The sequence below is a fragment of the Eschscholzia californica genome, unplaced genomic scaffold (genome assembly GCF_041429995.1).
Source record: "Eschscholzia californica isolate CP2 unplaced genomic scaffold, dmEscCali1.0.p SCAF_1, whole genome shotgun sequence".
Classification (NCBI taxonomy): Eukaryota; Viridiplantae; Streptophyta; class Magnoliopsida; order Ranunculales; family Papaveraceae; genus Eschscholzia; species Eschscholzia californica.
In genome coordinates, this window is record NW_028238198.1 from 7,106,813 (window position 1) to 7,117,583 (window position 10,771).

The 10,771-nt window shown below is 36.0% G+C and overlaps 3 protein-coding genes and 1 long non-coding RNA gene across 5 annotated transcripts; 2 read left to right on the forward strand and 2 right to left on the reverse strand.

The window, feature by feature from the left end:
* Nucleotides 1-693: 693 nt before the first annotated feature.
* Nucleotides 694-3,485, forward strand: LOC147563684 (uncharacterized). The gene is made up of 3 exons (XR_015225030.1): nucleotides 694-826; nucleotides 1,376-1,509; nucleotides 3,178-3,485. It is a non-coding gene; the product is annotated as an uncharacterized LOC147563684 (long non-coding RNA).
* Nucleotides 3,486-3,631: 146 nt separating this feature from the next.
* LOC147563685 (uncharacterized) lies at nucleotides 3,632-4,408 on the reverse strand. Its single transcript, XM_086657445.1, has one exon. It carries the CDS (start codon nucleotides 4,406-4,408, stop codon nucleotides 3,632-3,634), a length of 777 nt encoding a protein of 258 aa, XP_086513571.1.
* Nucleotides 4,409-4,721: 313 nt separating this feature from the next.
* On the forward strand, nucleotides 4,722-7,026 carry LOC147563686 (1-aminocyclopropane-1-carboxylate oxidase homolog 4-like). The gene is made up of 2 exons (XM_086639700.1): nucleotides 4,722-5,755; nucleotides 6,647-7,026. Exons 1-2 carry the CDS (start codon nucleotides 4,853-4,855, stop codon nucleotides 6,893-6,895), a joined length of 1,152 nt encoding a protein of 383 aa, XP_086495826.1. The 5' UTR covers nucleotides 4,722-4,852; the 3' UTR covers nucleotides 6,896-7,026.
* LOC147563687 (uncharacterized) lies at nucleotides 6,937-10,452 on the reverse strand. Of its 2 annotated transcripts, XR_015225019.1 has the most exons (7): nucleotides 9,892-10,435; nucleotides 9,253-9,370; nucleotides 8,566-8,906; nucleotides 8,344-8,475; nucleotides 7,983-8,081; nucleotides 7,283-7,887; nucleotides 6,937-7,213 (listed from the first exon to the last, which is right to left on the reverse strand). XR_015225019.1 is itself a non-coding variant. In XM_086639688.1 (6 exons), exons 1-6 carry the CDS (start codon nucleotides 10,323-10,325, stop codon nucleotides 7,392-7,394), a joined length of 1,620 nt encoding a protein of 539 aa, XP_086495814.1. In that variant the 5' UTR covers nucleotides 10,326-10,452; the 3' UTR covers nucleotides 6,937-7,391. The 2 variants fall into 2 exon arrangements, 1 of the variants encoding a protein (XP_086495814.1); XM_086639688.1 differs by having other exon boundaries at nucleotides 6,937-7,887; nucleotides 9,892-10,452.
* Nucleotides 10,453-10,771: the final 319 nt, after the last annotated feature.

Consider the following 10,771-nt stretch of genomic DNA (forward strand, 5'->3'; position numbering starts at 1 on the left):
GGGGCCAAAACGGAATTAACCCATTTCACTTTAAATTTTAATATGCTACGCCCTATTTGGTTTCCCGCATAAGTTTCCTTAAGAATTAAGGAAGAAGTTAACATGAGGTGTAACTCAATGGTGATATTTGGCTGAATAATGGACATAAATAACATGAGGTGCCCAAAGCAAAAGTCCTTACCTTCTAAATGCGCTCCACCTCCACTACCAACCTGGTAGCTCCCCTGTGATTGAGATTTTTACTATAAATACTTTCATTGTTTCCTTACTTAGGGTATGAAGAAGTTAATCTATTATATCTATTATATAAAACGCAAAATTTTTTGTTGACTGGGACAAGTCGAAAAACAAATCCGGTCGTTTGTTATTTTTTAGTTAGACGCAAAATTTTTTGCTGACTGGGACAAGTCGAAAAACAAATCCGGTCGTTCGTTATTTTTTTTGTTAGGCCACTAGATCTATTACCCACCCTAAAAATAAGAAATTTAATGACCCACAAAGTAAACAAGAGGACATCTCTTGAATCTCGACCGTTAACTGAGAAATGAAATGAAATCTTAGACGTTGGATTTTCTTTTTGACTGGTTGTCATTAATTGGTATTTATTTTCGTTAGAAAATCCGGTCTAATTTTTGTTGTGGATGGGTTTCAACGGTGCAGATTGAATGTACAACCTTCTCCCCCTATTTGACTGGAAAAGTCATTCAGTTTCCATTTCTTCAATTCCCTTTCTTCCTCTCCTTAAATTCTCTTTCTTCCCCCTCCTTAGTTCCTCCATTACCATTACCATTACTCTTATCATTACTCTTATCATGAATGAGAGAAGGTCAGTTACTGTCGCCCTCTATAAATCCCATGCTTTGCCTTTTCTCCAACTAAACCTTATCACTCTCTCACTTCCATTCTTCAATTGTCTCTGTGAAAATAATGTATTTCGAGTTTAAAATGGGTTAATTTATTACTAGGGTTTCTATTTGATGTAATGAGGGTTTCGGTTGTCTTTTGATGCAGTAAATTGAGAAAAGTATGATCTAATGAGGGTTAATTGTGCAGGTTCATGCCCATTAGAAATTGAGAATTAAATATAATTGTTTTGGTTTTTGGTTTTTTGACTCTTGCATCACGTTTTTTGGTTTTCTAAATTTGTGGACTTGCATCAGGTATTCCTTCTTACTATCTTTTACCCAATATCGGCTTATAGCTAGATTGATTACTTTATGATTTGATTAGATCCCATTTGCTTGCTCATTGATGGTATTAGGGTTTTTTTTTTATGTTTTTGTTAATGGCTCTGATTTGTCAATTTGTATTTTCACTATAATGATTTATTTCAAGTATCACATATGTGAGGTTCAATCAACTATCTTCTTTGCAGGATTTTACATGTTTTTGTATGTGATGAGCATCTTCAAAGTAACGGTTCTCATTTTGTCACAGTAGATGGATACCTGAGATGAAGAAAGACTACGAAAATGCAAATACAGATTCTGAGTGAAATATTTTATTAAGGTAAACCATTCTCAGCACTATAGTTTCAAGCTTGCCACTGTTCTTCTTCTTTTACATTTCTGTTTAGTCTGCCCTTTAATGGTTGCTGATATCATCGTTCGGCTTATTTATGTCTTACCTGTTATGTCACCAGTTTCACTGTCAAATAGTAAACAACTTTAATCTTTGTTTAGGAAGTACATCTTCTTGGTTTTTTCTTGCTTAGAAGTGTTCGATTAAATGTCAAGGTGAAATTGAAATGCTTTCGTCTTGCTTAGAAAGTGTTATGTGGTTCAGTTTCATATTTTCCTTCTTTTGGGTGTGAGTTATCGATTTAGAGATCCGAAGTGCAGTCTTACTACTTTGTGTTTTATGAAATGTTGAGATAACTGCAATTTGTTTAATGGTAAGAAGCAACAAGAGTACATAGCACATGTGCCGGGGAGAGATATTTTTTTTACATCTCCCATTGAAAATCCTTCTTTATTGTAATACATATACATGTATGATAAGATGAATATGAAGTTAAGGAACACTTGGGTTTTACGCGGAATCTCTAATAACATGATATATACAACGATCCGTAGATAAGATTTTTCTTTCCTTAAAACAGAAAAAGACACCCCCTTCAGATAAGTAGTACATTGAACTAGAAAAATAAACTTATGGATTTTCAATGGGATGAAATAAGAGTATTATGGAATAATTCAACCGTGTGATCGATATTACTACTCATTGTGACATTGTTAGTATGATTTTCAAATGGCAATTGCAATAATAATTTATCTTTTTTAGTGTATCTACTCAGATATTTTGTGTTTACTCTTTGTGTTTACTCATGATCTTTGGAAGTTAAATTTTCATATTTTTGAAACCGTAAATGGTTGTTGTTAAGATTATAATAGGGGCTTTGGAAAATTATAGCTTAAAGCAAAATATGTTGCTTGAAGAGAAATCAGAAAATTACACGGTTCAATCATCTGAAACCTTTGTGGACACTTCACAAAAAGTGTATTTTCTTTCTTGCTTCATCTTATAAAATATACGTTGTAGTAACCAACTATCTACTCTATCAATTATGTTTATGCCTTTATATCATTTTTATCTTAGGCTTTGTGAATTATTTATTTTATGGTTGGGTGTTTCTTTCCATCATCCCTTGTAGTGGACAAAACTCCCGAATAGAAGATGTCAAGTTGATAAGGACCAAATGTTTCTCTACATATCTCAAATCGAGAAGTAACTACGTATTTCAATATGGTTTGAAATGGCTTGACTGAACTTTTCAATTCATTCACATAGTTGATTGGATTCAAATAATTTTACTATGGTTTTGCTTAACTGTTGAAAATATATTGAGTATTCTATATATTTTAAATAGTTCCTTAATAGTTTTATTTCCAATAGCTTCACTAATCCACATGTTTTAATGATGCCCACCATACTCGTTAGATATTTTAGCCTTTCATAATTTAATACTTCTAAATTTAAATAGGATGTATGTCTAGAGTATGTCTGGATTTTCTTGTTCTATATCATTCTCATCCTTTTTATTACAAGTTTATCGCTCATATAGGGAGCCTAAAACCTGCATTTGCTTGAAATTTTTATTGAAAAGTTATTATTTTGTGAATTTTAGTGTTTTAGTCACTTCTCATATATAAAGTCTTAACTGTGTATCATTTGTAGGTCAGGTGAGGCAAATTGGCAAAGGATATCGGAAAAACAAAGCGCTTCAGAAAAGTGCAGTATTAGATTAAAGCGTAATGATTAATAGAGTGCAATGTTAACTGTTAATTGTGTTTGACATCATTTGAAATAAACTGAGTTTTATTTCACTGCATTATAATCTTACATTGTTAAAGTTCTACGTTGTGATGTATGCAGATTATTATATCTTTTAAAGTGTAGTTCGTATAATAACTTGTAATGCTTATATAGTTTTCACAATACACTTGGAATCTAATGCTAAAATTGAATAAGCCATCGATTTCTAATTTGGTTGAAAGTGATTGATTTGTACTTCATTCAACTTACTGAATTTTCTTATTATTAGTTCTTCTAGGTGCTAATCCTTTTGCTAAAAGAGATAATACCTGCGTGTGACACTCATTTTAAAGAAGTGAAGTAGACTTGACTAAAATCAAACTACTAAACTCACTTCCGGATACTTCGCATTTGCCTTGATCGTGATTGCCTCTTTTCTTGTCGTCGAAGTAGTTTCCTCCAATAAGTCCAACAGTTTCAGCCTCCGTTGACAGAAACCCATCGAATGACCTAAAAATCCACAGAACATACAAAACCTACCTAGCTTCTCGAACCTTAATGATACTTTCTTAGTGGCACCACCAACAATTTGTAAGTATACCGATTGAGGTAGGGGTTGTGTAATAGATACCTCGATTTTTGCCCGACCATATGATTTCCATTTGGATGCTTCAGCTAGTGTTGCTTGTACATAATTCCCTAATCCTTGTGCTAGCAAGTTAATTGTTTTTGCATTCAACAAGTGGTAGGGCAAGTCGTGAAATTGAACCGTAAACCATGCCTTCGCAAAATCATGTTCTAGTGGGGACTTCTCCAGACAGCATCGTTCCACCAAGAAAATGTCATCTTTGATAATCCATGGTGCTTTTGATGTTACATACTCAACCTCTCCAGTAGTGCCAAATTTAACAAGAAAAGTGTTGGCAGTTATATCACTAAACTCATATGGGAAGGGTAGATTCCAAATACCTTTGAGTCTTTTGTATAGTAGATCCAGTGATATTGTCTTGTAAGTTAGAACCTTGATGACACAGTGACGTTTATAGTCAAACGTCTCTACTTCTTCTCGAGTACCCTGGATTACTTGGATTTCTGGCTCTTCTGTTGATAATGAAGCTAATTGAGCCAAGAATTCTTCATCATTTGGTTCCATTATAGCCTTGCAATGAAACTAGTTGTCAACTTACGGTAATTCGGAGCAACCTATATGTCCTAAAGACCAACGAAAATCAAGATCCTATAGACCAACCAATATAGAAGATACACTTCCAACTATGAAGGAAAACGTTTCATCTCCCCAAATTTGAGGAATTGTTAATATTATAATCAAATTATATAATTAAACAAACACAAAGTATCAAAACTAATTAATTTATCGATTAGAATAATATATTAGTATGAGAAACATTCAATTAATCTACACGTGATAGTTGACTATATTTTCTTTTTGTTAAACAAAAAATATTGTGGATTCGCAGAACAACATATACAAATAAAATACTAGTTTTTTTTTTATGAAGCAAATAAAATACTAGTGATCCCTTTAATAGTCTTGTAAGGCATATAGAGAGATAGAGTGAGAGATATTGAGAGAGAGATGACTATGGGTGCCGGCGAGAACTACGATCGGACAACCGCCGAGAACTGCGATCGAACAACCGCCGAGAACTGCGATCGAACAACCGCCGAGAACTACGATCGGACAAAGGAAGTCAAAGAATTCGACGACTCAAAAATCGGAGTCAAAGGTCTAATCGACTCTGGTATCACATCTATTCCTCGTTTCTTTGTTCACCCACCCGAATCTCTCCCTTCTTCAACCCGAAATCCCTCGGATCTCAAAATCCCAATCATCGATATCTCCTTCATCGATTCCGACCGTCGATCTATCGTGATTAATCAGATCAAAGAAGCTTCTCGTACATGGGGATTTTTTCAAATAATCAACCACGAAATTCCATTAGAAGTTCTCAACCGTACGATCTCATCCATCAAAGCTTTTCACGAACAACCGACGGAGATCAAGTCACAGCACTATAGTAGAGATGTTATTAGAGGTGTAAGTTACTCATCAAACTTTGATCTCTTCCAATCAAAAGCTGCCAGCTGGAGGGACACAATTGAATTAAGGTTAAATCCCACATTCAAGAATTTCGATCTGATACCAGAGATTTATAGGAGAGAATTATTGGAGTGGGATCAAAATGTTCAAAAACTAGGCGAGACATTGATGGGTTTATTGTGTGAAGGGTTGGGTTTGAAGAGAGAGAAATTGAAAGAGATGAGTTGTTTGGAAGGAAGAATAATTGTGGGACATTATTATCCATATTGTCCAGAACCAGATCTGACGGTGGGAATTAAAGGTCATACTGATCCTGGGGTTTTAACAGTGTTGTTGCAAGATCAGATCGGAGGGTTGCAAGTGAAGCATGGTGAGGATTGGGTAGATGTTAAACCATTGGATGGTGCTCTTGTTATCAATATTGGGGACCTTCTTCAGGTAATTTAGTAAAGGGTCAACCGGTGAGTTTGACCCCATATGACTTGTAAGTGTTTAAGGGTTTGAGACACGCTGAACAATTCAAAATGAACGGCGAAAGACTTCAAATTTTTTTTGAAAGATTTAGAATTCATTGTGGACACCTGATTCTATTAGAGTCCAAGGACACACGAAACTCAAAAGGCGAGTCTAACCCGACCAATCCAATGAAAAAAAACGAGTCAAACTTGTGTTTGGGTGCTTTCCCACATTCCGCTCAAGCATGACCCATTAGTATTTGCTCGACATAATCCTCTTATTAATGTCTACTCACTCAAAATCTCTTAAGCTCAAGCGCCCAACTGGGGCTCAGCATTGATGATGGTTCATGTAGTCAAGACATCCTTCTCTTGAAAAGCACGTAAAAGGACCCTATTTTTAGATAGGATAAACAAAAGCTCCTAACGTCCGATACTCGATAAACCTGAAAAATTTGATGGCTTAGGATGAATTTTGAACACTTGGATTCTAGAAATTACTGCCCGAGTCTGGCTCGTAACCCTAATGGACATAAAATTTTAGAGTCCATCCAGACCAAGGCCCCGATCTGATGAGGCAGTAAACCCATAGTCCCCGACTCGGCATGATTCTCCCCTACTAATGAGTCCAAAGTAACCAATTGTTCACAAAATAGAAACCAAAAAGGAATGAAAATTAGATCCTAGAACAAATTTCAGCTGCTATTTGATAAGTCAGCTGAAAACCCCAAGGGAGCAGAGAAACAACCAACTTCAACTGTCTGAAAATTGCATCGCTTAATTCCAAACAATTAACATCTAAAATGTTGACAATTTAGGAAGCATCTAACCTTGTTTTATTACCAAACTGATATTTTTATTTGGGTTTCTACAGATGATATCGAACGATGAATACAAAAGTGCTAAGCATCGAGTTGTAGCAAATCCTCACCGTGAACCACGAATCTCAACTGCTGTTTTCCTCATCCCAGGGAAAATAGAAGATGCCTATGGACCAGCGCCAGAGCTAATATCGTCGGAGAAACCAGCTCTTTACGAGCAGTTCACATTAACAGAACTCATAAAGACATTTATGTCCAAAGAGCTGGATGGGAAATCCATGATAGATTACTTCAAGTTGTGAAGAATAATACATTTCATCTAAGAAATAAATGTACCAGTATATGAATTAAACAGCATGATATATCATGTATAACTGATAAATGGGTACTGTTATGTGTTGATTATATTGGCAAAACATGATTTGAGATTGAACTTATGTCATTATTAAATATTTCATTATTATGAGAGCTCTGTAGAAACCCTAATTTGATAAAACAAACAATGCATTTTAAAACTGGTAAATTACCATTTTGAAGGCTTTAAGCTCTGAGATGATGTTTCTTCTGCAGGACTATCGTTTGTTTGTCGTTTGATGATCAATCAATTGGCTGAACTTGGTCTTCATTATACTCTAGCATCCTCGCCAGACACTACCAATAAATTGATTTTTTTTTAAGGAGACTTGTGCCCTCCAAGCTTCCCTTGGCCGAGGCATCCATTATTCATAAAGTAGACATCTTGCAAGAATTCATAAATTAAATCATTCTTGAATTTGGTCTAGCATCAACTCTCTGTTCTTAGGTTCTCTTCCCTTGTCCAAACCAATCGGCCATTTCATCATCATCATCGTCGTCATCTAATTTTAAATATTCTAATTTCTTGGGAATTTCAGGAATATGCTGTCTTTCCCATGAAACAGTTCTTCTGATCTTTGACATCTCTTCCTTCCATTTTTCCCTTGCTTGTGGGTCCTGAGAAATGGTACTTTTACCCCCTAAAATGGGGAAATCGTCGAACTCTGAAAACCTGTTAGATGGGATTAGACGATCCTCTTCTCTGTCATTCTCCAAATTGCTCCACATTTCAGCACCTGTTTTTCGACTTTGTCTTTCTTGTCTCACAGAAAACCCACTATCGTCAACTTCATCTCTAACAAAGTTCATTGGGTAAGTTCGATGTAAACCTTTATCTTCATTTTGGGATTGAGAAGTGTCTGAGTAATGTGATGCTTTAGGTCGTTTCCAATCACATTTCAAGCATACCATGTTTCTTTTGAAATTCACATAGTTGCACCTAAAAAATGTTTGGGAGTTCATTAAGAAACATTAAATGTTAACAATATATTCCTGGGACCAATTATGATCAACAAATTGGTTTAGAAAACTTACGATTCACATTCCCACTCCCCTGGATTGAGTACACGCTTCGAGGGTTTTTCTTCACATTGCAAGCATCTGGTATTCTTGGCAAAGTTGAGGAAATTGCACCTGTTGGAAGTTAAAAAATATGTTAATTAGTGACATTTCATTTCAAGGAAATTGCTTAGTTTGCAACAAGGCTGTCAGCAGCGAAAAACAAGGCAGGGTTATATGGGCCATGGGATACAACTCTAGAATACAGTTATTTGATACCCTAAAAGTTTGTCAACTTGATCAATAAATAAACAATGAAATAATTGACGTACAGGAAGGTGCTAAATTAGAAAGGCGCTGAACTAGAAAAGTATTAATGAAGGTTGGACGAACTTACGTGCCACATATCCAGTCTCCCTTTTTCAACGGAAGATGTTCTTGATCCTCGCCGAATTTCCGCAATCTTTCTTGGAAAAATCCATCACATCGCAAACATTTGATATTTTTGGCAAAATTTATGAAGCTGCATCTGTAGGGTTTAAAGGCAAAAGGGGATTAAGATAATCAACAATTATAGATATAAATTCAAGACTTATTAGTTTTTGAGGCAATAGAGTACTTGGGGCAAATCCAGTCGCCTTGCTTCATTGCAACTTCAATGTGTCCTGTTTGTGGCCAAACTGTGTGCTCAGAAGAAGGAATGCGTTTTGAAGGGATAGATCTGGGAGGAGCAGCTCCAAGTTCCTTAATGTTAAATTCGACCATCTCAGTAAGCAGCTTTCTAACCGAATCTTTAACCCTTTTGTTAAGAGCAACCTTGTTTTCCACCGAACCAGTAACAGGATCGAGCCCATACGTTAGCAGGATCCTCATGACATCCAAGGTCCGCCCACCCTCATCCGGACGGGCTTTCACGTATGCCCTTTCGCAGCTGCCCCTCAAGCTACATGAGCTGCAAACCTACTAAGATGTTTAGTACTGTCAGATGTCAATATTTTCTATGGACTACCGGAGTTAAACATCGAATTACACAGAGTCGGGGTCTCAGGAACTACTCGCAGTTATTGGGTGTTTGTGTTTCTACTCACTGACCTCCTAATTCCTATGTTTAAACCTCTACCTACTGAGACCTCCTAGTTCCTTATGCTTGATTCCTTAGATGTCAATAACATTGATGGTTTGGTTTGATCTCTCGGCGATTGGGGGTACCCTCTGCCCACGTAGACCCCCAATTATTTATGTCTAAACCTATATCAAGAAAATACTTCTCAGCAGAGCATAAAATTGTTGAAAAGTAAATACATACATTTCCTTCGTGAATTCCAACATGTGCTCTTAGACGCTTCCCAGAGTTCACAACTTTCCTGTCTGTGCTTGGGCATCCACATTCCAGAACCACTCGAATGTCCTTTCTAGAGAAATACCTGCCAACCAAAGACATTTGACGATCCGTATAATGACTTTATAAATGTTATAAGAAACATTCAAGGCGTACGTCTCGAGGCAAGTCAGTAACCTGAATATTTCAATATTTCATCCTATGTTAGTAAATGAAAAGGAATTCGTGTCAACCTAGCATCATCCCTCCAACTAGCCTTTCTTCCTCTTTGTTATACGTCACAAGCTAGACAAAAACAAACATTTTGTAGTCTGACTCGAGCCGATCCAAACTTCAGAGTCAGATTTCAAACTTAGAAAAAATATACCAATACCAATAAAATTCATCTTTTCAACCCTAATTGCACCACAAAGTTTGTCAATTTGGTACTTTCACATATTCAAGTTCCCATTCTTCCTACTAAAATTCCAAGTTCAGACTAATAACTATTCAAATTAAACCAAGAAATCTAAGTTATTCTAATAATTAAAAATATATGAAATAACTTGAGCGAGACAAATATTCAAACACCTTGACGACATAAAAATGGTTCATCAATTTTATTACCTTATGAGATCAAACCTATCACGACCATATTTGAGACAAGCAGTTCTGATTAGATTGGAACCTTTATTACCCATTTCATTTAGATCAAAAGGGTACCCACTAATTCCAAAATAACCCTTCTTTAAGAGTAGTTCCATTAAATCAACCCATTCTGGCCATGGATGTGAAATATCAATCTTGTTTTCAATTGAAGATGGTTCTGATAAACCATTTCCATTTTCAATTTCTTCTCCTTTTATTTCCCTATCTATGTTTACTAAGGGTTTCATTGATTGGAGTTCTTCAACTTCTCTCATGACAAAATCCAGCTTTGAATCATTAGAAGTTAAGCTTTTAGTGGTCGATAGGAAATGCGAAGAGGAAGAGAGAAGATTAGAGAATTTGAAGAACCCAAATGGAAATCCATGAGGCTTTTGAAAGATTTTATTATACATTGATGAGTTTTACAAATTTCGTTAATGGCGCCAAAAAGGGTTGGTTCTTGGACAAGTGAACTGGTGAACGAGAGAAAGTTCGGTGGGGGACACGGGTTACTATAATGGTCTGGGCTGGGTGTGCCTTAGGACACAAACAGTTGTATCAGGTGGCCAATACGCGGACAACCGTTTCGTTTTTCTTATATGGACAACTATCTTATGTAGACAACGCAAAAAAAATTAAATTTTTATATGGACATCAGTTTCTAAGGAGACAACTCTCTATTATTTTCACTCAAGTCCTCTTAGAATCAGATGTATTATTTGATGACCTCTCTCTTTCTCCATAAACCCTAGGTTAGTTTAGTCTTCATCTCTTCTATTACTTGTTCTTCATCATCACCCAAATTTCTAGAGAGAGAAACTCCTTGGAGAAGCATTGGTGGTTATGGCATCAAACAAAG